At 37.1% G+C, this 25,588-nt stretch overlaps 1 protein-coding gene across 4 annotated transcripts in view; it reads right to left on the bottom strand.

Moving 5' to 3' along the window:
* CEMIP2 (cell migration inducing hyaluronidase 2) overlaps positions 1-25,588 on the bottom strand; it is a 50,400-nt gene that overhangs the window by 5,526 nt on the left and 19,286 nt on the right. For all 4 annotated transcript variants that reach the window (XM_072030872.1, XM_038170355.2, XM_072030871.1 and 1 more), the window contains 15 exons: positions 23,131-23,300; positions 21,651-21,839; positions 18,581-18,750; positions 15,861-16,070; positions 15,272-15,477; positions 14,632-14,701; positions 11,894-12,022; positions 10,186-10,274; positions 7,427-7,558; positions 6,871-6,906; positions 6,003-6,158; positions 3,565-3,742; positions 2,880-3,095; positions 1,888-2,096; positions 1,159-1,344 (listed from right to left, as the gene is read on the bottom strand). In XM_072030872.1, coding sequence (XP_071886973.1) covers positions 1,159-1,344; positions 1,888-2,096; positions 2,880-3,095; positions 3,565-3,742; positions 6,003-6,158; positions 6,871-6,906; positions 7,427-7,558; positions 10,186-10,274; positions 11,894-12,022; positions 14,632-14,701; positions 15,272-15,477; positions 15,861-16,070; positions 18,581-18,750; positions 21,651-21,839; positions 23,131-23,300 — 2,346 coding nt within the window. The remainder of the gene's footprint in view (positions 1-1,158; positions 1,345-1,887; positions 2,097-2,879; positions 3,096-3,564; positions 3,743-6,002; positions 6,159-6,870; positions 6,907-7,426; positions 7,559-10,185; positions 10,275-11,893; positions 12,023-14,631; positions 14,702-15,271; positions 15,478-15,860; positions 16,071-18,580; positions 18,751-21,650; positions 21,840-23,130; positions 23,301-25,588) is intronic.

The raw sequence follows: 25,588 nt of genomic DNA, 5'->3' as shown, positions 1-25,588 counted from the left end.
ATTTCATGGTTTTGAGAAGCAGAAAAACTACAGTATTTACTTCTATACCGTTGTTCAAACTTTTTCAAAATATTTTGAAAATATTACTAGAATAGAATAGTAGACTAGAATATTATTTTGAAAAGCTTACTAGAGTTAAGAAGTCCCCACAGACATATGTGAAATCCCCAGCAATTAAAAGAGATATTACTATGGATGTGTATGTTCTGAAAAGAACATACCTGAAAAGAACATTCCTCAAAGTAGAGGCTTTCAGGAAACAAAATCAAAAGACAAACAAAAAACAGAACAGAAAACAACCTATAGAGCATAAATGTTTTCCTTGATCATTGATGTTTACAGATACCACTGGTAATTGTTTGGATATTCATCTTTATCCACCAGAAATGGATAGTATAATTAGACTGTTGCATGCTGTGAATGTCTGGAAATGCAATTTAGTGTAGCAGTCATAAATGCTACCACTGCAAAGAAACTGTTAATTCTTTTATATATTAAACTGTTATCACTGTAGCTGGAAGCATACGTGTCTTTCAAAAAAGCTACATTCATCTACCCATTTACCATAGATAATGGAACAAAGTCTTGTATTAATCATTTGCTTATATATTAAGGATAAAAAATTTCAAACACACAAGTGGTGTATGTAGGACTTATTTTGGAAAATGTTGACCATATCCTTAAGCCTGTCAGAAGGATCTCAGTATATTCCTGACAGAAATAATTTCAAAAGAGACTAGGAATTTTAAATACTATTCACAAAGCTGTAATGAGATTTCCAGAAATACATATTTTTCAAAACATTCTTGGAACAGAAAACGTCTCAGAAGTTGAGCAAGAACATATGAATTTTCTTTAAAGACTTAGAAGTTACTTCCTGCAAGATACTTTTCTGCAGCCCCATTGATACCATGTTTTCTCCTGATGTGGGATAGGAAATATCTGTGGAATTATGGTGCTCTTGGGAAAGTACTCCAGTGACAGCCATCTCTATTTTGGAGATTCAAAGTCACAATGTATTCTTTAAAAGAAGCTTTGTGTTCCTTTCTAAAAGCTTTTCTCTAATATAGGTGTCTCAACTAGTTGCTATCACTGATGTCAAACTGATCACTTCCAACATTAAGCATATTCCACTAGGGTCAAGTTATAAGGTGTTACCCAGTACTGTTGTCAAAATAAAACTTCTTGTCTGATCGATTCTTTTCAAGCTCCACAATTGAAGATACTGGCACATAGCGCTCTATCTTGCTTGACAAAGCAGATGACTTCCTTTGAAAGGTTTCCAATACTATAATAAAATCTGTATTTGGTTGGTAACAAAGACCAACACGAATCCAGTCATTCCTGAAACAAAATAAATGTGTAATTCACCACAGGAGCAGTTCACACCACTATGTGCAGCATGTAGATCACTCAAAAAAACAAGTAACAAGAACACAAAAAGCTCCTAGACCCCCAACCAGAACATCTTTCTTCCCTCCTCTACTTAAAGTGTTCCATTGAAATATTATAGTGACTTGGAAACCTGTAGGAAATATTTGATTTTATTATTTAAACATTTAATTACTTTATCTGACATCAAGAGCAAGTATCCCTAACTATTCAGCTTCAGTTCTGCTGAACTTCACTATCTGATATATTTTCTCCTCCAAAGGATTTTCCTTAAAGACACCATATTGGGTGTATTTTTAACTTTAGGTGCAGGTCTATTGCTTAATATCCCGATTTTAATACTTTAATATTTGTAACACAAAAAAAAATAAAAATAAAAATAAAAAAAAAATCAAGATCCAGTCTGACTGATAGTTACAAACTCTCATCATGCTAATTAGGACATTTCTTAATTGTTGCCTTATGGTTCAATGATATTAAAGAATGGAAACATACTTGTTGAAATTGATGAGATACAGGTAAGTGACATTTGGAGCTTTTCCATTCCAATGTATTGTGTAGCCCTTTTGGAGCATCACTACTGGCTGGTATTGCTGAAAGACAGCTCTTTGATTAATACCTCTAAGAACCATGGGATTGGATGGGTACTCATCTCGTACAATAGTCATGGAAAGATTCTGTCCATTCCATGTTTGGACATAGACCTATATCATATTAAAGAGGAGGAAAAAAAAGAGGAAAGGTTTGGATGCATTTTTTTAATCAGTACAAGAAGAAATTAAATAAAATAGCAAAATCTGTATATTATTGCAGGAGAACTCCTGCACTGTGAGGTTGTGAGCTATGCAATAAGCAAATATTTCTCAAAAGAAATATTTATTTTCCCCCAGAAGAGCCTTATTTGAAAAAAAATACTGAGGATTTTTACAGACTTTAACAAAAAAAAAAAGAAAAAAAAAGAAAAAAAAGGGGAAAAAAAAGTAGAGAACAACAACAGCAGCAACAAAAATAAACAGTATTTTTGTAGTACTACAGTACTTGGTCAAACTCATATAGAACAGGAACCAGACCTGTTCTTTATGTTCAGGAGGTGGTATTTAAGATCTTCATTAAAAAAGAAATAATGAAAAATAATCAGCAAACCACAGGAATCTCCCGCAGAAGAAAACACCTCCAATACAAAGATATTTTAATAGATAGGACTTCAACAAGGAACTCTTGGCATGCATACTCACAACATATGCATTTGCTTTTACCCTGCAACATCTAATATTGTACTCTCAGTTTACATGCTGAAGGGAACGTGGTATACAAAACTAGCCAAAAATTGTAATGTGCTTTTTTTTTTTTAACTTAAAAGAATTTTAAAGATTTTTCTTTTCTTTAAACCCAAAGATGAGGAATTTGCACTTCTTACACCTCACGTCTCCCTAACAGCTTGTGCATAGTGTAGATTTGTCTCAAACAGAAGCCAGAGTAATACTAGCCTGTGCATAGGTCCCACTGCAAATCACTCCATTCCATTCCGTATTATTAATGCACTTGGGGTGTTGAATCAGGTAGTTATCCATTCTGCCCACATAGGTATCCTTGTAACCAGTCACTGAACCATCTACATCATGGAATATTGAGTTCTTGTCACCATCCAGATCTCCTTCTTCAAACCAGGGACCAGGTTTTCCAAAAAAGGCTTTTAAAGAAACCTGGTAAAAAGAATTAAAATATATTTTTCCTTTTTCCCAGGTGAAGCACAGATTAACACTTACATGCTTGCAAAAACACAGGAATTTGACAAAGTTGATTAAGTTTTCAGTCAAGAGCAATGCAATTTTAGTAGGCTGAGGCCATCTCTTGCTTCTGAACTGTGTTAGTAGTTACAACTGAAAATTCATTACTAAAGATACACCAGACCTTACAAAACTTATTTTCAGCTTCACCATTAGCTATAAAAGAGATCATTAATGCAAACCATCCTACATATTCCTTGGTATTACATTTTTTGTCTGGGAGACAAAAGACACATTGGATGACCACCAATCAAGAGATACTCTGGAGTAGGAACATAAGGAAGAGTTGGACATCTTTTCCACATGTTGGATGTTTATTTTAAATACAGCAAGAAGAAAATACAAGCCATCTAAAAAAAGTAAAAGAAAATTTGTATAAACTTACATTTGGACCAAACTTCACAAGAGATATGTTGTTTTTTGGTGTCATCTGCCAAGGGTTTTTCATCAAGAAACCAATTGCACTGGTAAACCTGTCTGGAGTTGGCACAAAGTTTTTGAATGTGCACTTGCTAAGGTGAATGGGTCCATCATAAATTTGAAAACCTCGAATTGGAAATGTCCTGTTAATAAAAATAAATATTTACAGCATCCTCTAACAAAACCATGACAAGCCTTTTTACTCATTCACAAGAACCAAGAATGCAACATTAATATGATGACCTGCAGGTTATATCCCGGTAAAGGAAATCTTTCTGCATTTATCTAATGAGTCTAGAATTCCCATGCCCTTTTGAATTTTCCAGTTAGAAGAGAACAGCTATTGTTGTCCATTTGCAAATGTACTCTCTCCCCAGTGTGGGAAACAAAGCAGCATTATATCATCATCTCTTTAGTCAATCATGATAACTGGAATGAGTGCCTGAATACTGGAGGAAAGAAAATATCACTCCTGTCTTTAAGCAGGGCAAGGAGGAAGATCCAGGGAACTACAAGCTGGTCAGCCTCACCTCCATCCCTGGGTGAGTGATGGAGGAACTAATCCTAGATACCATTTCCAGGCATGTGAAGAACAAAGTGACCATGAGTGGTCACAATGCATTAACCAAGGGAAAGGCATGTTTGACCAACTTGAAAGCCTACTACAATGAAGTAACAGGTTTGGTAAATGGGTGAGGAGGAAGGGAGTTGGGCAGTGGATACAGTCTACCCACATTTCTGAAAGACAGTTAACACTCTTCCATAAAATCACCACAGAGAAGGTGACGAAGAATTGGCTGGATGTACAGACAGTAAGGAGAACTGAAAACCACCTGAACAGCTGGGCCCAGAGGGTGGCAATCAGTAGAACCAAGTCTAGTTGGAGACCAGTAACCAGTGGTGTACCCCAGGAGTCAATACTGGGTCCAGTACTGTTTTACATTTTCATTAATGATCTAGATGACAGGAGTAGAGTGCCTCAGCCAGTCTGCAGGCTGGGAGACTGTTGCTCATACTCTGGAGGATTATATTGCCATTCAGAGAGACCTCAGCAGACTGAAGAAATGGCTTGACAGGAACCACATGAAGTTCAACAATAGCAACAGTGAAGTACTGCACCTGGAGTACAGTACTACAGTACTGCACCTGGTTGTAGTACTACAGTACTACAACCCCATGCACCACTGCACTCTGCTTTGCTGAAGAGGCCCAGGGGATTCTAATGGACACCAGGCTGAACACAAGCCACAAATGTGCCATTGCAGCAAAGAAGGTTAATGGTGCATTAGGCAAAATGTTGCCAGCATGCTGAGGGAGGTGATTCTTCCCCTCTATTCAGCATTGGTAAGGCCACACCTGGAGTACTAGGTCCAGATCTGGGCTCAGTACAAGGGAGACATCTCAGAGGCACTGGACAAGGAAGGGCCAAAAAGATGATGAAGGGACTGGAGCACCACCCCCTGTAAGGAACGACTCAGATGGCTCTGATTGTTTAGTTTAGAGGAGACAAGAGTCATGGCAGGACCTCACTCATGTCTACAAACAACTGAAAGGAGGGTAAAAGATGGAGCCAGGTTCTTTTTGTTGGTGCCTAGTGACAGGACAAGGGACAGTGGGAACAAACTGAAACACAGGAGATTCCTTCTGAACATCAGGAAGCATTTCTTTACTGTGTGGGTGACTGAGCACTGGCACAGGTTGTCCAGAGAGGCTGTGGAGTCTGCCTTTTTGGCGATCTTCAAAAGCTGTCTAGACATTGTCCTGGACAACCTGCTGTATATGGCTCTACTTGAGCAAGGTGGTTGAACCAGATGACCTCCAGAGCTCCCTTCACCATTTTGTAAGCCTGCCCAGCTACAACAAACTATCTGAAGTATCACTACCACATTCAGTTTTTTGCTTTCAATGGCTAAATGACACAAAAACAGGATGCCTGGGATCTAGTTCTCTTGTCTTTCACGTTCTGCAATAAGGACAGGACCTGGCACCATTTTTAACAAGCATTCCAGCAAGCCATAGAGAGAAGGAAAGGATCACTGTCACACATTTGTATTTGTTATGGATAGACTGTAGTCAGTAGTTCCAAGTTGAGCCTAGAATTCCCTTTACCTGAAAACTTTCTCTCTTCCAGGCCCAAATATTCACACATTAATGATGATAAACTAAGGTTTTATTAAAGCAGAATAATTTAAATTGCTAAGGAAAATTAACCTGCAGCAGCAGAAAATGAAAACTGCCCCAGGAAAAAAGGTAAGACAACTGTCATTCAAAGTATTCAAAACAAAAGGGGAATATCACCTTCAATAGTGTCTTCATGCCCTGCATTTCAAGTAAGAAGGGTGTTTATAACTGATACAAACAACACTTCTGGTATATTATTTCCTTCACTCATGACATACTTACCGATTTCGAGGCAGAGTGCGTCCCTTATTGTCTATTCCTCCAGACCCTGTATATTTATTTTGACCACCATGAAACCCATAGTTCTTGCTCTCCCCTATGAACAGAGACTCAGATACCTCTTGGCTGGCACCTTCATCATTTGGGAAGCTCCCATCACTATCAAAGCAACATCAGAGATAAGAGATAGTCTTTTAGCCAAGACTTTCCAGCAGATGAAAACACAAAGGCATACTCCTACTTTTGTAATAGTCTTCATAAAGCAAAGCAGTCTATACCTTATTTGTAATACATAGAGCAATACATTTAACCATTAATGGTATTACAGTCTACTACAGTTTGAAAGTCTAAAAACACCTGTACAGAGCTGAGCATTACATTTTCTGTCTCTCTTCGCAGCACTCTGTTACAGCCCATTTCCACAACTCTGGAAACAGCTTGTCACAACCGAAATGGCAGCAGTTTCGGCTTTTTACCCAAGGTACTTGATTCCCTTTCATTAAAATGAGACTCTGTTCACTCTAACACTCATCGCTTCTTTTCCTTTACTCATCTTGAATTTTTCAGGAGGAAAAAAAATAAAATAAAAAATCAAAACAGCCTAGGGCATCATACACACCAAAAAGACCTAAATAAACATAACCCTCTTGATGAGGAGTGGTATAAAGCACACAGATTGAAAAAAGTGCAAAGTTTGGCAGCTGTGTCAATTTACAGCTTTAATAACATCTTCCATACCACTGGAAATGGGCACCAAACTGAAACTCTATCCTTATGAAAGGATACCCATTACCTTTAATTGATTTATCTATGTTACTTTTCTCAACTTTTAAGAAAGAAAACACAGAAGAGATGAAGCTTAAGTACTCACCTAGCAAATGTCAAACCAATTCCATTGTCCGCAAACCTAAAAGAAAGTTCATAAAATCAAGCTTCAGTTACATCTTCTGAACTATCCTACAACAAAATGCTGTAAGAACACATCCTGCTAGGTACTGAAGAAAGCCTGAGTTTTTGCATTTTAGAATTTAGAGAACACCAATATTTACAAATAATTCTTCTAAAAATGCTGATTAAAAACAAAACAAAACCAAAACAAATTTCTATATATTTTAAGTAGAAACCTGAAAGCCTCAGAGAAACCACAGGCATATCAGTATAAATGTATGGTTTCAATCAACTTTTAGACTTCTGTTATAGATATAGTTTCATTTTTCCATTAAGATAGGTTCTCATCTAATCATGTAAAACCTTGCTTCTTTTAAAGCAGTGTATTGTTGTGATTGTTGTGAAAGCACTGGAAGATATCAAGCAGTTCCCAGATAAAAGCGTCAATCTTCTATCATAACCCTGCAGTACGATTTCATAAAAACAGCTTCAGAGGAAACTTCTTAACAACATGCAGCTGTTTGCTTCTGGATACATACCCGGAGTTTTGAATAAGGATATCTCCTCCCCTGACCCAGGCCCCATGATCATTGTTTTTGAAAGAGATTAATCTGTCAATCAGGGCAGCAACTCGGGGTTTTTCAGGGTCTGCATCTTGATGAGGTCGAAACCTGTGACAGATAAAAACCCAAACACTCAATATAAAAATACTGTTTGTTTTATACAGGTCAAATATGTTGAACTGAGAAACCTTGAAAGACAAACCCCCACTTTTATCTGACAGGTAAAATCAACTCAGCTTCATGCTAGGACTGACAGAAGCCAAAACCATGTGCTTCTGTAGCTATCCATATCCAGAAAAGCCTCTTTGGTGTGCCATGAAGAGGGAACATAAAACTTTTTTTCCCCCCCCAATAACTTTCACAGGCTTTTGCTCAATATTGCCAAGTTTTTCACACTGCATCTCCTGTATTCCACTGCCTTTTCTCTCTGCCCTCCCTAAAGTATCCTCTCCCACTTCTGTTGCAGCACTAATGTGAGAATTTAATGAAGGGAATTAAAGTTCCTTGAGGGATACGCATGGTGGCTGTGCACTAGACAGAAAAGGCTGGAGGTCTGTCTAAATGTTCATTATTTATGATAGAATATTTCAGTTGGAAGGGACCTTCAAAGATCATCTAGACCATCTGCCTGATCTCCTCAGGGCTAACTATAAGTTAGAGCATATTAACAATAGCATTGTCCTAATGCTTCTTGAACACTGACAGGCGTGGGACATTAACTACTTCTCTGGGAAGCCTGTACCACCCTCACAGTAAATAATTTTTTCCTAAGATCCAATCTGAATGTCCCCTGGTGCAGCTTTCTACCATTCCCAGGCATCCTGTCATCAGTGGCCAGGAGCAAAGACCTGTCTCTCCACTTCCTCTTCTCAGAAGCTGCAGAGAGCAATGAGGTCACCTCTTGATCTCTTCTCTAGACTGGACAACTCAAGTGTCCTCACAAGACATACCTTCCAGACCTCTTACCAGTTGTGTTGCCCTTCTCTGATTCTTTCAAGGACCTTAACATCGTTTTTATACTGTAGAGCCCAGAAGAGCACGCAACACTCAAGGTAAGGCTGCACCGATACTGAATATAGTGGGAGAATCATCCTTCTTGCATGATGGCTATACTGTGTTTAACACACACCCCACTGAAGTGTGCACTCCTGGCTGCCAGGGCACACTGCTGGCTCATGTTGAGTCCACTGTCAAGCAGCACTCCAGATTTTTTGCTGAGCTGCTCTCCTACCACTCATCTCCTTGTCTAATTTGAGCATACATGAGATAATTTTTCTATTTTAATGTGGATACTCTGTATTGCAATCAAGATGGCCTCATATGGTAATTTATAGCCAGTATCAATTTTAGCCAATAGAAAGAAACAGCCTTATTAAAGACTCATGGAAGCTGTCAGAAAATAAGCACAGAATATCACATGAGATGTAACATGTTAAAATATATATGTATCTTTATAAGAATGCAGTTTGAGCAAATACATGCCCTTTACCATAGTCACCTTCTACCCTAGTTTCTGGAGTTGGCTTCTGGAAGTTTTGGTGTAGGGTTTTTTTGGTATTTTTCTTTTTGGAGGGCAAAGGAGAAAGGGAGAAGGGGTGAATTTTGTTTTGTTTTGTTTTTCTGACAGCATCGAGCTGCTAAATTAACACTGTAACTCCTCCAGTTTGTCACATGATTAGTGGTCTAATACAGTTACAGGGAGCCTCATAAATTCTTTGGCTATTGTGAAAGATGAACCACATCTTAAACTCAATTTTTTGCATCCCCTCTTGATGACCTGTCAACCCACTACAGGCTCTGACATGGCATGTCACTTCCCTTAAATTCTTCTTGACTACCTGTTCAGACCAACAGTAATCCAAGGGTATTACATGGGATTTCACTTACAACTTAACAACTAAACTTAACCACCTCTTAGTTGGCAAGGCAGCAAGCATCAAGTACCACCAAACTCTGGAACTTTCCTCTTTGAATCTGCAATTATCACTTAATTATCCCCATCCTAAACAAAGCTCTGTCAGAAATAAAGATAATCTTATGAACTATGTTTTCAGTCTTAATGCTTTTTTATCATAATAAAATGCTGATGGATACTGTTATCCAGTATTTTCCTGTTCATTTGATATATGACCACTTACCCAGGCTATTTTATTTGAAGCACAGGACAAGACCAACCATAGGATAACCTAAATTTTTCTCTCCATTATTTTCTCTTACTTAGTATAATCAACCATATAGTCTTTAGCTTAAAATCTCAACAAATAACCTTCAGTAAAACTATACCACTGAATGACAATCTCTAAGTCTAGAAGGCATGGCAGAAAGCATTCAGCAGTAGGAAAGGCAAAGAGATGTATTACTTACCACTAGCATGCCTTTTTCTAAAAATTATTTAGAACTAAGCCATAAATCTGAAGCAGATTTTAAAACAAGGCTTTACTTTTAATAGCAATTCCAGAACATATGTTAAGCATGTCAGCAGAGCGTGGTTAAACCTACAAGTTCTAAGGGGCTAAAAACTACCTTTGCCAAGGTCTTAGAAAGAAAAGCCAACTCTTTAAGGTACAACATGTTTTGTTGCTCCCAAACAGACACACAGATGAGGAAAAAAAAACAACAAAAAAAACACATATGAACTTATTGCTCATTTATTATAGCGTTTTTCCTCATGTGAATGTACAAACAATCTCAGAACTTTACCATTTTTCACTCACTTGGAAGACAATATCCTTTACCTTGCATTGTTGTCCAAACAAAGATATTCTCTGGGATCATCAGCGCTAGCATTAGTTGTTTTAACACCCTTATCAATGAACAAACCAGCCTTAAAAAAAAAAAAAAAAGGGGGGGAAATTTCATACTGGACAACACTAAAGAAACAGTAAACATTAGAGTTCTAAAACTTAAAAGTTACATTTCATTCAATACACTTTACTACAGACTCTTAGATCTTTCAGCTTGGACTTAACTGGCATATTGTCTAAGGGAAAAAGCACTGTCTACCTATGCAAATTTTGAAAAGTAATTGAAAATACCAAGAAAAGAACCTCCTGGGGTTAAAAAAAAAAAAAAAAGTGACAGAAAATTGTTAAAGTTCATTTCATTTTTTTTTTCACATCAGACTATTTGAAGTTTTGCACTTACTTCCAGATGCTGTTCTGGAAAATTTGGAAGCCAATCTTGTAGTGAATACAAAATATTCTCACGAATGCCACTAATGGAAAAAAAAATGCTGCTGTGCAAAAATGCTTTGTATTTTAGTTTAAAACTCAACTATCTTCACCACTAAAGCTGTTTTTTGCCCAGGCATCAACTTGAAACTCAATAATCCAGTATGAAATAATTTACTTGAGAAAGTAAAAAAGAAAAAGGAAACATTTGTGTTGCTTAACCTGAATTACATATAGAAGTAGCAGCAGCCACCTTGATCTGTGATTCAAATTACCACTAGAATTACATGAGTAGATCCTCAGATCTGCTCCTGGAGTCAACTCTGTTGACATGGAATTTCAGCACACAAACTGCTATCTATGTTTAAAGATAGTGAACCACATAGCTGAAACGCTTCTCTTTACATTTTTGTATTCAGTATTTTTCAATTCCAGTCTGAATAAGAGCCCTAAAGTTCCAGACACACTCTTTACATAACCGCTATGAAGCAATGCATCACTTCTTACTATTCTGATTGTACACTTATCAAGCAAAATCAGTTTCATTAGGTTAAATCAGTCAAACTAATAGACCTATATTGATACTTCCTCCCCAGCTATACAGATATGTAGAAAGCTAATAAAAATACACATGGCATTTTCTACGGACAGCAACTAAATTCCAAGATTCCAAAAGTATCAGTTTAAGGATTTCAGCTAACTTCGCTTAGCAGAATGTAGAATCAAGTCCCATTAGTAAATAGATACTGAATGACCGTATCTGGACTGAGAACTCTATAACAAAGGGGTGCTGCTGGGCTGCTGATGGCAACAGGAAGCTTAACCTCTGTTCAGAAACTGCAGACACCTGAGTTACTGCACATTACAGTCTCAGGAAAGCAAGTCTCAGGCATTCCACAAATGGATGAGATGAATCACAGCTATAATAAGCCTCAGTATTTCAAGGATCATCTTTCTCCACAGCAAGGCCATCAATAACAGAGTAGCATATGAAATGCTACTTGGGAGAAAAAATATATATGTTTCTCTCACACTATTAATTGATTTTAGTTGTATGTACCTCAAGAGGACATTAAACACAGTAAATGCTTCAGATAAGGCAAGAATCTATGGACATGATGATTACACACTCCTCTGCAATACCTACATAGAATCATGTGGTTCTAACACTGCATGAATCCATCATCACTTAGCCACCTCAAAATTTAAGCAAACAACTCCCGGTATAAAATATGTACAAATTAAGAACTGTTTTTGTGAGACAGTACATTACCTTAAAATTAGAATGAACCCTGTTGTTATAGAAGATTCCTAGTGGTGTGAGCTCTGACTTGGTTTCAATGGCTAAACTATGAGAGTCTCCTGTAGCAATCCTGTGGAACAAATACCATATTCCAGCATCCTGCAAATAAGGAGTGAATGACATAAGCTATGAGACTGATACTACTAAATGTAAACAAATCAGAACTTACAAATCACAAATTAAGTGTATGTTAAGAAGAACTTGGATTTTTAATGAAGCAAATAAGAACATACTCCAAACTGCTCACAATATAACATACTTATCAAAATAAAGTCTCCAAACTACTGTCCAGTGAAAAAGTAGAAGTTTGCAGATAAGGCTATATTCTAGTGAAGAACATGCATTAAAAGTGCTTGCTTCACCGTGAAATCATTTAATACCACCACACCTTTAAGGTTCTGTAATATTTCAAGCCATTAAGTGTCTCTTTCTCCTCCTCCCCATCATCTCTGTATTTCAATTTATTTCTACAGATACTTGATTTTCTTTTATTTGTAAATCATACTATATACAGTAAAATACTCAAAAGCACTCCTCTCCTCCTTACTGATGCAGTCTGACTAAGGTTTATTTATCTCTGCACACATCAGAATTTAATGACAGCCAAAAAAAAACCACAAGAGATTTCAGGAAAAGGGAATAAAGTACATCAAGAAGCCTGGCCAATTCAGAGCACTGTGCCAATAACATGCAGTAATAATTTCAGCATCTGTTCGTTTTCTCCACTTATTCAACTTCCCAGCTCTTCAAGAAGCTGGATTTATCTTCTAAAGGAAATTCTGTGGGCCTCCTTTCCTAACCACATCTGAGTCCACAAGGGGTGGCATAACAAAAGCACCTGCAGAGCAGATACAAACAAATACAAAAATTTTTGCTTCCTTCTCTGTGCCCTTATTAAAAGAAAAAAAAAATCATAAGGAGCATTAAAGGGTTAAACAGCAGTAAAAGAAATACTGCAGACTATGTGCTCTGTATCATGAAAAATAGTCTTTACTCTCCTGTTCAGGAAACATGGATAAAGCCAATTCATTTTGGCTTAAAAGATTTCATACACTTCACTCTGAGAATATACTCATTTTCCAAACAGCCCTGGAAATTCTGCTTCTGAGTAACATATTCCCATCTGTAATGACGACACATTTTGACATTTCTGGTGATTAACAATTCCAAAGCAAATGTGGATGTTCCATTAATAAAATACCAAAATCTTACTTCACATATAATTAAGTACAGTTCTGCACTTGGCAGAATCAAACAAGTTTTATCCAAAACACATCTTCATGCTCAAAAAAAAAAGTTAAATAAATGTAAAAGCTCCTTAAGCACTTACAAGTATTCAGAAAATAATAAGAGCTGTTTTTTTCCCTCTCCCATAGCTCGAACAAAAGAACCATTACTGCTGATACACCCTTACAGTAGACTTCATTGTATATCAAAGGAGTTGGAGAAGGCAATGGAATGATTTATTTGCTCATGAATTGGTATAATTTATACCAGAAAAAGCTCTACACTGCAGTGTTTATATCAAGACAGTTGAAGTAATTTGTTTCTGAAACATAAGCTATAGCCCTCATACCAATATGATTTTATACATACAAAAGAATATATATTAAAATGGCAAAACTTCATAACCTATAAAAATGCTCTCTGAGGATGCACAGTATAACAGAAGAAAGTAAAATTCACTGGGATACAGAGGCAGAAAAAGATCTTGGAAGGTTTAAGCATCAGGTCAAGCAACATGTTTCGTTTAACTTAACCTGCAATGCTAAAAACAGGCAAAGGAATGTTATCTAAAGTAGACAAAATGGAAAGACACTGTGCTATGAAAAGAAAAACTGGTTTGGTTCAGTAAAGTATGGCCAGGTCCTTCGTAGTGGTAGGCAGTCAACCACAACAAAAATGATGATTTAAAAAAAAGCATAATAATTTTATATTTTTCTATGTTACAGATATTACAAATTAAAGATTTTGATTTTTGCCTTATTAACACTTTGTTACATATTCTACACCTAAGAGTACACTAACATACTCATATTCTACTTCCAGCATCAGACTTTCCTTTTTGTATTGCCACTGATCTATTCAGAAAAATCAACTCAGAAACACTGTCTCAGCATCTGATCTGATTTAAAAGTAGAATAGATTCGAGCCCCTACTCCACAACCTGCATCCAGTAGTTCAGCTTCACTTTTCAAGTGGCTGAACTGAAAAAGGTCTGCAAACATCTAAGGTTCACAATAAGTAAAAACATATCAGCAATCACTGCTCAGAAAGAAGTAACTAAACACAAAGCCAATGAAAGTTTTGTTTGTTTGTTTTTTTACACTTCCTTATACAATCAACTATTTTTCATTCCAATGACTAAAAGGAATAAAAACACAATTTTTCAGAGCAGTCAAACAGTAAACTCATGTTAGAAATTACAGAAAATACAAAAGCCTTAGTGTTAATATCTAATTCTTTGAAAAAAAAGCGGTTTATTTTTACATTTACATACTGGCCCCACTGACAGATCTATTAAATTACGAAGAGGAGTAGATCTAATCCACCCTTTGACAAAAACTACACTTGTAATGGCAATATGCTGCCAAACATATAACATATTCACGCATTAAAAAAATATGCATTTAAACATTGGAAATATTACTTGTTTTGTGAGTAAGTGTCACAAATAGTTTGTGTGGAACTACATTCATACGCCTCACCTGTGAACCTGCTGCTGCATTACTTATCAGATGATTGTTGGGATGAGAAATCCAGAATGTTGAAACTGCCCTGAAATATTATTCAGAAACAAGTTAGAATGGAAAAAACCTCTAGTCCCTACAGAAATACCTCTGATATAATCACTACAAGGGTGAAAAAGGGCTAAACTGATTTCTGAAGTCACATACACAAAACATACACACAAAAAACACACACCCTCAAAAATTCTTTTTTGTTTTACTTAAATGCAAAATGTTAGTTCATGAAATGATAGTTCAGACACTCAGTGCAATTATAAACTGTTTTAATAAGCTTCTTCAAAAGATAATTGCTACACAGAAAAAACTTGGTGACAACTTAAGGATGTTGGTGCCTTACCACAGAAATAAGGATGCATCCTTAAAATCTACCGAACAAGTATTTCAAGGAACAACAAATCTCTTTACAAAACAACTTGTGTTTTCTCTTTAATAAAAGACTTTCTTTTTTAACAGCATGATCATGTGGATTACTTTTATGGTAGGTGTCTGTATTCACTAGATGATACAAAACAATTGTTTCATCTGTATAATGTCAGGAGATCATCAGTTTAACTACTGCAGCTGGTTTGGTTTTACTTTTTCATCATGAAATACTCACATGCAGTCTGTGGCTGGTACTGGGACATAGCTTCCATACACTTTGTCCCTGATGCCAACACACATGCTGCTGTTTCTGTCCGTAGGAAGAATAGTGCCTGGTTTCGTGACTAGTCCAAGGTTGTGGAAGAGAGTATTCCTCTGCTCAATGCCATCCTCTATGAAGAAACAGTGACCCAGTGTGTCATAGCCAATGGTGTCCTTTATCTGCAGAAACACAAGTTCATTATGTCAGTAGCAATAGCATTTACTGAGATTTCTTTGACAAGTGCCATTTAGTTTTTACTATCTTGGCACAGCTGCAGAGTGAAGCTTCACTATCAGTGGTTCAGATGATTCAAACATGGAGTTTTGTTTATCCCTTACAAACACACTACTATGTTTGGAGAGCTTAGCTGCCTGCAAGAATCTGAAAAAACAGAAGGGCAAGCTCTGTTAAAGTAAGTTACTTAAAAATAAGCACTTGTTTATTTATTCATTGAAATAAACACATTGCTGAGAATTAAACTTGATGGGATGGGAATATTTTTGCTCTAAATGTCCTTTTAAACATTTATTTCAACACTTTATTTTATTTTCCTGGCACCTACCAGCAAGCCATTAGTTGCATGGATAGTGACACATCTGGAGAAACAGTGATGAATGGAAAGACCTTCGATGTATGTCTTAAAACTATAACCTCCTTTTTCATCCACATCCCCACAAAGGTGAAAGTGAACAGGGTAACTTCCTATCTGCTGCTGTCCCATTTGCTTCAATTCCACGTAGGAGAGATGAACAGATGTAAAATTCTTCAAAATCTAGAAAGATGAGAAGTCCAGAATGAGTAACCAACTACTTGGTTTCTAACCATTAAAGTTAATAAATCATCTATATCAGATGTACAGAAGTCAGATGTACAATCATCAGATGTACAGAAGTCAGATGTACAATCATCATAAGCCAACACTATGAAGGCTAGGACAGCTGTTACTACCTTGTTCTATATCCTGCCTTACAAAACAATATCATTTGTAAACAAGAATAAAAGCTGTATCTCCATGTGGCTAAAATGGAGCAGATTTCACCAGACACTATATCATCACACTTCACTTTTTGTTCTTTAGCAGTAGGCAAGTTAAATATTCTTTCTGTACAACCACATACCATCCAAGTAAAGAGAAGTCACTCTGTCCTGCCTATGCTGAAGCTGTACCTGTGTCATCCATCTGGGATGGAGTTTAGTAAAATTACATAATAATAAAGGGTCAAAGGAACCTCCTGAGAAAACTGCTCTGATTGCCAGCTCAACACAGGACCAACTTAAACATGGCTGCTCAGCACATTGACCAAACAATACCTCCAACTACAGAGATGCTCGTATGATAGCAACTGTTTTCCCCTTTTTATTTACCTGTTATCTACCTAGCACTTGCCCTATTGCAACTTGGTCCCCATGTCTCTTGCCCTACCAGTGCATGCCTCCAAGAAGTCTTCTGGCACATTCTCTGAACCCTCCCTGGGTCCCTGAAAAACACATCCGGATCCTTCCTCTACACCTTCCCCACACTGAGTAAGCCCTATACTCTCAGCTCTTCCTCAGGCACACCACCTTCAATAGACACACTCCAGTGAAGAATCAGCATCTTTGCAATGAGGAACCAAAAACAGGTTAAAGCTACGCAACTTTACCGTAACAGTATGTAATATACAGTACAGAAATATCAAACACCAGAGACATTATAATGGGGCTGTAAAAGTCACAGGGAAAAGCAAAAGTATTTTCTTCCACCTACCCTGACCTGAAAAATAGAAACCAAGGGCAGCAGATGAACTATGAGGTGCTAAAATGTAAGGAGCTGAATGGGAGTAAGGGAGCTTTTTTTGTTATTCCATTAACCTACCATTACTGGCTATTTAACCAAAATAATATAGTTTTCATGTGCACAGTTTTGTCCTCAAGCAAAATAAGTAAAACACTGATAGACCATTTAGCGTGTCTTGGTCTTCTGTTTTCTTCAATTACACCACTAAGGTTTGTGTGCTTAAAATACTAAAGGATGACTGAAAACAGGCATTCCTGAGTTCTCACTCTCAGCACTTAAAAACACTAATGCAGAGGAAATACAAGTGAGTGCCTCTCCTTGCTATCACTGAGCCTCCTTCGTGCACTATCCAGGCAACCAGCTGAATTCCCAGGCTGATCAAACCCCCTGAGGCAATTAACATTTGCTAACACCCAGGCTCCCTCCTCTTTAGCATGTATGATTAACATAAGGCAAAATTGCTTTTAGTGCTGAAGTCTAGGTTTGGCAACAGACACTGAACAGTCTCCTGGGAACAGTTTAACAACTTTGATGACTCAAAATGTTTGTTTTCTGCTCTATCTGCAAGAGGCATCTGAGGGGCCCGCTCAGATGTGGTAATCAAGGTCATGCTTTGCAAGATTCACAGCTTGTCATTTATCTTCTTTCCTTACATTATCTCAAACACAAAAGAACACTGAGCCCATCAATTTCTCTTCCACCAAACAAAAGCTGACACACAGTAGGGAATAGGCGCGTTTTCTTTCCCACCATTATGTCCACCACTATAAAACTGAAGTCTGCATCCAAACATTTTGGAAAAGGAGGCTTACACTGTGACCAACACATAATAAGTTTGTATTTAAAATGCAAGGCCTCAAACTTCTCCAGCATCACTGAAGAGCTGACATATTGCTGCTCAATCTTTTTGCTGAAAACTAAAATGAATATGAGTTTCAATATTAGTTTCTGCAATACTGCTTTTACTCCACTTTCTTTAGGTTTATGGTGATGTAAGAAATTAGCATCAGTTTGCTTTATATAACCTTAGTACATTCAGTTAAAATGAATAAATAAAAATCCACCATGGCCCAACTCAGTCGCTTTCCTCTCTGTGACTCTCTACTGTCTGATTTTGGACACTTCCAGGACATGAGGCAGATCTAATGTGCTCATCACTTGGGCAGGAAGAAAGGCAGGGAAAAAAGGGAAGACAAAGAAAGGAAGATCAAGCTTTATAATGGTACAGGCTGAACATGCAGATACACCACTTTTAAGGTTTAATCACTGCCACACAACACTGCAATATATGGTGGATTCTTCCACAATTCATTGATATAATTTGCTCCAATGCTGCAGACAAAGTCTTGGTGAGCTAATTTGGTGAAAGTGGAGACCAAAGTCTTTTCTACACCAAGCTGGTGTATGAATTTATGTTTAATTTTCAAAGCCCGCCAAGTTTAACATCCTTTTGTCTTCAATATACCTTTAGATGACAGAAAGCTACTTAAAAATGTTTTTCAAACCTTGATATGTCCACCAAATGTATCATAATTGAAAAACTGACACTCTTTTTCACGATAGCAGGTTTTTTCAGTCTCTCCCTTGATTAAGATGTTCCTCGTAAGAACTCCAACTTCTGCCCTCATGTCCACTCCATCAATAACTTCTCCCACATGGGGAAACTGAGGTTTTTCTGTCAAAAAAAAAAAAAAAGGAGTAAGTGTTGTCATTGATCAAACACAAAGCTAATAAGCTAATTTGTAAGTAAACTAATTGTACCCCTAAAAACATGCTACTTTAACACGATACCTTAAACTTATTGTTCTACTACCTTTCTTAGGTTAACATGCAAAAAAAGAATTTGACAGATGACAAACGTTAACCTAGCAAACATCAAACTCCTCCTTCCAGACCATGCTCAATTCATTGCTAACTGCACACCTTGCAGAACAGGATATCAAATATGCTTTTGTATGTTTAGTGCCAAAGCAAGTTGTCTTAAATATTTTTCACATTAGTAAAATAACTAAACCTAAAACAAACCCCACATTTTATTTGTAGGTGCATCTTAAGTTTAATCTAATAGTTTTTGAACAGAATGGATTAAAATGGAAAAGAATTTTTTTAAAAACCTTGAGTACAATGCATTAGAAAGGCTTTGATGAAACAAACAAATGCAGATTTGCTTTAAAAGAAAAAAGCAGTAGCTGCCTAACCTGCTCCAAAAATATATATATACATACATGCACACACATATATATACGCACACACAGTACTCATCATCTTCAAAAACAAATACTATTATGTTTCCCAGCTATGTTTGCTTTTCCCCAAAATAGCTATTCTGAGAACAAACTAAAATTAAGAAAACAAAATTTGTATTTTTACAGCAAACTTCCAAAGAAACAATCAGTTTATTTTCTTATACAAACTGCAAAAATGATCTGTAAACTTAAATATATATATTGTTTTTCCCTAATTTTTCACTCCTCTTCCTCAAAACTTACAGAAGAATATAAACTAAACTGGTAATGACCAGTATGTGAAGCAGACCTACACCAGTATTGCTTTTGTTCCTGCTGTTTAAAGGCAATAGAGGTCTGTAAATGGGATTGCACTCCTATAACTTGAAGACCTGCCTATTGTTTATTGTATTCCCTTATGTTTAACTATCATGTATATATCAAGTGAGGAGGGAGCATCTGGGCTTCCTATAAAACAATACTTTTCTTTCTACTACAAAAGGGGCAATACAAGAAAATTTTAGACAATTAATTCTTCAGCATGTCAAATTTGTTGTTCCACTGAAATTAATTCTCTGCAGAGTAAAACGTATAGGATGTTGTTTGTTAAAAACAGAACAACTTTCCTGTGACAATGGAAATTTCATATTGGGGGGGGGGGGGAGGGGAAGAAACAGAGATTGAACAGTTAATCTCCTTTAGCATCTTTTAAAGATCTATATACAGATCCAATAGCATTTATTTGCAAAAAAGAAAAAAAAATATTGTATTTTATGACATACTGCAAATCCTGTAAATCTGGATTTGTTTGCTTGTTTTTAGAAGAAAAAGATATATATGTATTTCATATATATATAAAATATATAATATATATTATATATATATAATTTTATATAATAAATTGTTTTATTTAATTGTAATATTTATAATATTACTTATATATATTATATATATAATATATATATGTAATATATATATTTAATAGATGCTTTTTCTCTTTAGAAAGGAAAGAGTTTGCACATACTCTATTCAATGGCAACAAAAAACTTTAAACTTCATACTGCAGCCTTCAAGTAGCTTGAACCTTAAAACACTGAGTTAAATAATGCATATGGAGTATGCAAAGAAACTTAAGAACAAAAACCAGGAAATGTCACGTACAATGGCACTCAGTTCTGCAGCTTCATTCACCCTGGTATTCTCTGATATATAATAAGGAAAAAGCTTAGATATCTAAGTTCACCTTATCTGGGACTTCACAATGCAGGAAAACATACCATAGCCAAACCAGTGAATGCTGTGGGATCCAAACAATACTGCAAAGCCAAAATACAAATTTGTCTTTCCCAGCCAAATAGGGAAACAGGAAAGTTTGAGGGTGTACAAAGAAAACTTCTGAGAAACAAGAAAGAGGAGATAAGAGTTGTTTGAAGAAGAGGAAGTCGCACAGTACAGAGCTGAATGGGACAAAACCAGATCTTGAAGAGCACCAATCAGCTGCTACAAAAGGCAAGAGCTGAGCTGCAAACCAATCCTCCAGCCCACCAGAAAACAAGAAGAGAAAAACTCAAGATTGAGGGACTGTCAGAGAAGGAGGGTGTTGGCACAGAGGGGGCACAGAGTGGTAGAAGAAAAACACAGATGTCTGCAGAGTAAAGGAGTCAATCCCACGGGAGGCTCTCATGAAGTCAAACAGAGTGAGTCAGATAATAAAATAGGAAGCAGTCAACAACATGCATAACCATTCTGAGTGCATCACACCCAAAGGAAAAACAGATTGCAACTAGTTAGGGATATCCTGTGTAAGCAGATGCTTGGAAGTGCCATTTGTTTCATAACCGTTTTACTGATGGGGGTGGAGGGGGAACTGATAAAAAAAATATTGCCACTTTCTTCTTTTTCCTTTTGCAATCTTTGAATAACAGAAAGAAAAATTAATAATAAAACTCCAGAAGATGGGAAGGGCAGTAAAAGCAACAGTAATTGTAACAACTACAGCAGCCATTCTGCCTCATAGGGAGAGAACTAGTGAGAAAAAACAGAAAGGAGTCAAGAAAGAAGAACAAGCATAAGCCAATCCTGGAAGAAAAGTATAGCATTCAATAAGCATGGGAAGAAAGGTGGAAAAAAAAATAGTATGGGGTAAGCTTTAGAAGTCAGAGGCAGATCTGGCATTTTACAGAGCAATTTTACAGTAAGGGCAAGTATACACTCCTGTATGTAGCAAACAAGCAACACTGAGAGATAACAGGGTGCTGTTTACTGCTCTCACTGAAAGGTCTCATCTAGGGTGTACTCCTATTAATAGCTATTTCAAACAAGATTCTTCATATGGTGTCCATTTTCATACCTTTGACTTTGACCTGATGCTTGGTACACTCTGGGCAAGGAAGGAGGGTGAACTCCTCTGTCTGATACATTGAATAGTCTGTGCTTGCAACCACAATCCGGTCTCCAGGCTCCCAACTACTAACATCATCCAGAAGATTCAATATCACTCCATCTATGGGTTCTACCTGGAAGCCAGAAATCGGGACCCCTAGTATTTAAAAAATACAAAAGTAAAAATAAAATAAGGATTATAAAGATTATATTCACCTTTATATGAAAATATCTCCAAAAAAACAGTAAGAAGTGCATGAGATTTCACAAACTTCTGTACCCTCTAAGCGCAGTTCTGTTCTGAAACACGTTAGTGAGATGTGCTATTACAGCCTGCTTGTTTGATGAATCTCCAATAAAACAAAAGGTAGAGATGGAAATAACATTGACTGTAATTACCTATGAAATTAAAAGAAAAAAACACTAATACATCAAATATATGATGTAGCAAAAATTTGTAGGTCCAGAAAGTTCTACTTGTCCCAAGTGATATTTTTCTGCTGTGTAAAACTTAATACATACAACCAAAGACTTGGAAAAGGAAATCTTTTCTTTCTAAGAACAGCTAATAAAACAGTTTGGCAGGCTAAATTACACAAGCATTTAATTGCCTTTAAATTCAGCCACTCTCACTGTATTTAACATCCTCCTATTTTATTTAATTTTCTATTTAATGAGTAGGAAGAATGGAATCAGTGTCTGGTTTAGTCATTGACTCCAAGCCTACAGTACCAGCAAGTCAACGGTACATTTTTGTGGAGACTTTTTTTTTTTTTTTAATTTGAGTTAAGAGAGTTTCATAGGGCCTTAATGAACAGTGAAGGGGTAACATCAAATAGCTCAATTACTTAACAAATCAGTACCTGCCTACCTAAAAAATTCTTCTGAGGCAAATGTAATATTGATAGTAATTCTACAAGCAGAAAAAGACTGCCCATAAAACCATAAAAGCAGAACTCATGATACAGAGCTCTCAAATACAAAAAAAAAAAAAAGAAAAGTTGCCTTTGATGGGAGAACCAAAGTTCAGCATCAAATAACAACTTAAGACTGTAACAGGAATAAAATATTTCTTTTGGCTCCTACTCAGTTTCTTTTTAGCCTCATAACCAATGTCTCAGGAAGCTTAGATTAAAAATATACATGACTGAAAGAAGAAAAGATAACTGAACAACAACAAAGAATCTGTTTCAACATATTGATAAGAACACTTATGTTGTTCACGTACTCTATATATTTAGATCAAAATCGTGATTGGGAAAATAAGTTGGACTGAAAAAGAACTGCATCCTTGTACTTCATCCAATAGTCTGGCCACATGGATAGCAAAAATGAAAACTAACAGCAGCATTCAGAGATTTAAACTGCAACAAACAGTTTAAACAGAAAAAGTATATACAGTATCTACTTTTTCCCTACCCACAGGGTTTCTCAAAATGCTTTCCTACCATCATTCCATTCACTGTAAGCTCTCACAACAAACTTCTGACCATCCACCGTGAAAAATTCTTTCTGAGCAAGAGCTTTCCCACCGGTGCTGTGATTTTCATAGTCTCGCACTGATTCATTACAGGAAGAATTCCCACCGCCTATCACACCAACAAAAGCCCAGGCTTGCCTGCAAAAAATAAAATTATGTGTTTAAATATAATTGCCATTACATTCTTCACAAACAGGCACAGGATAAGACAAGGAGCGTAGAGGTTACCCGTTTGCCTGACGTCTGAATTTCATTTTAGAATGTAATTTCAAAATACAGAAGAAAATAGGCATACATCGCTGGAAAGGTGCATAGTTCAAAATGACTGGATGTTCTATAAATGAATCGGCAAATATGACTGCTCTTAATTGAGAAGACATTCTGATACATTTTTGGTACAACATCTAACAACGTATGTTTTTTTTTTGTTTTATTAATTTAAAAAGAAAACTGCTAGCAACGAGTGCCAGAAATGATGCAGTATTCTGCTCATAAGCATGCTTACGGGAGCACAGGAAGATGACGAGCCGGTGCTGACGCTTGTGGCACGGCATGCTCCCAGTATGGGGATGCGGTCAGCACGCAGCGTCTGTGCAGAGAAGGCGAAGAGCCCCAGGAGACGGAGTTTGCATCAGGATGGACACTGCCAGCAGCAGCTGATGATGATCAGTGCTCCTGACAGGCAATACTTCTTGAGTCTTTCAAGACACTCAGACACAAAAAATAGAAGTACTGGATACCATTGCACAACCTTCACACGAGGAATCACTGGTGCTTCCGAAGGCCAAGTACAAGAGCTTTGGCCTCTTCCCCCTGACTAGTCCTTCCCTCAGCTGGACACTTATCTTGGCTGAGTGCCTGTGGGGAGCAGGAAACTGTCCTGGATGTATTTCCACTTCCTATAGCTCTGCTCAATGAATCCAAGTTTTTGGAAATGAAAAACAAACCACACACTACAGAAAGCTGCCACCAAGTTTAAAAAAAACAAAAAGAATATTTGTTGTCCTTTACTGCTCTGTAATGCTGTAATTATGTGATGAGGAAGTAATCATCTAGTAAAAGGCTGAACAAAATTGCATCATTAAGGTTGAATCATTCACCCCAAATGAAAACAGTAACAGCTAGCTGGACTGCAGTCCAGTGATACTGATTGATTCAAAGACACGTATCAAAACCACCTTCAATCCAGTTGCTTTTGTTTCAGTCTCTTCTTAATGATTGTGTTTAAAAGGCCAAACAAAACTGTTCAGCGTTAATCTGCTCACAGCATAGTATATACCTGGTCAGCTTTTCAGGAGCACCAACAAACAAGATGCGTGTTTCACACAACAACAATTAAGCTAAATATCAGGTATTTTAAAGCATATTAATCTGCATGAGGAGACAGAAGCAGACAAGGATGCAATGGACTGTCCACCTCCATAGTGAAATCCCTTCCACCAGTTTTAACAAACCAACCCTGCTTTTAACCTCAGTGAGCACTCAGAATTGAACTTTTCACTCGTCTTCTACAGCAGAAGGGATAAGAAAAGTTTACGTGCTTACAGAGTCTCTTACCAACCAGTGAAAATAGACAGGAACCAGTTCAGCATGGAAGGAATAAAAGGTGCTTCCTATACCCAGCTGTGGTTTAAAGAATATCCTCACTTTGGTCCTACTGGCATGGAGACTACCAGTGGCAATGAACACAAGAAACCATCAGCTCCTCGTCAGATGGAGGCTGGCTGCACAGGGCCCTCACCAACCACCGCATGGCCTTCACCTCGCAAGAAGACAGTAGTTACTACAGGACATACAGGTCTCAGCACCTCTGATGAAACTGTTTCAGGGGCAGACTCACATGAATTCTCCAGAGGACCCCGTAACTAGACACTTACGCAGGGGCTGCCACAAACATGACCCTGGAGGGAAGCAAGGTCAGAACATGCCATCCTGACTCACGTTCCAGCCCAGCTCTGCCAAAGCAAAGGGTGGGGAGCAACTGGAGCCCAGATGTCAGGGAATAGCATGGGTAAGAACTGAACAGAAAAAAAAAAAAGCAACTGATTTCCTGGAAAACACACAAAAAAATTAAACCAGGTTATATGAAGCCATTTTAACAGTATGTGAAGACTGTCAGTTTTTTGTTGTTTGTTTGTTGTTGTTGTTTTTTTTTTTAATGTGAAGAGTGTCAGGTTTTTAACAGTCAGTAAAAAAGCATTTGGTGTCCCTTCAACACTTACTGCTAACCCTGCACAATACAAAGGTAGGGTCAGAACATGCAGGAGGTCATTTGCAACAACTAAATGAACAGTGCAGAAGTTTAACCTCTCTGCTGTACAGTAGCATTTACTATATCTCTTCTACCGACCCACTGTTTCATCTGCAAGCAACTGAAAAAAACATTCAAAAGATACAAACACAACTGACAAGTATGCTTCAGCCAT

Source organism: Anas platyrhynchos, chromosome Z, assembly GCF_047663525.1.
Source record: "Anas platyrhynchos isolate ZD024472 breed Pekin duck chromosome Z, IASCAAS_PekinDuck_T2T, whole genome shotgun sequence".
Lineage (NCBI taxonomy): Eukaryota > Metazoa > Chordata > Aves > Anseriformes > Anatidae > Anas > Anas platyrhynchos.
This window is presented reverse-complemented; position numbering and strand designations above follow the sequence as displayed.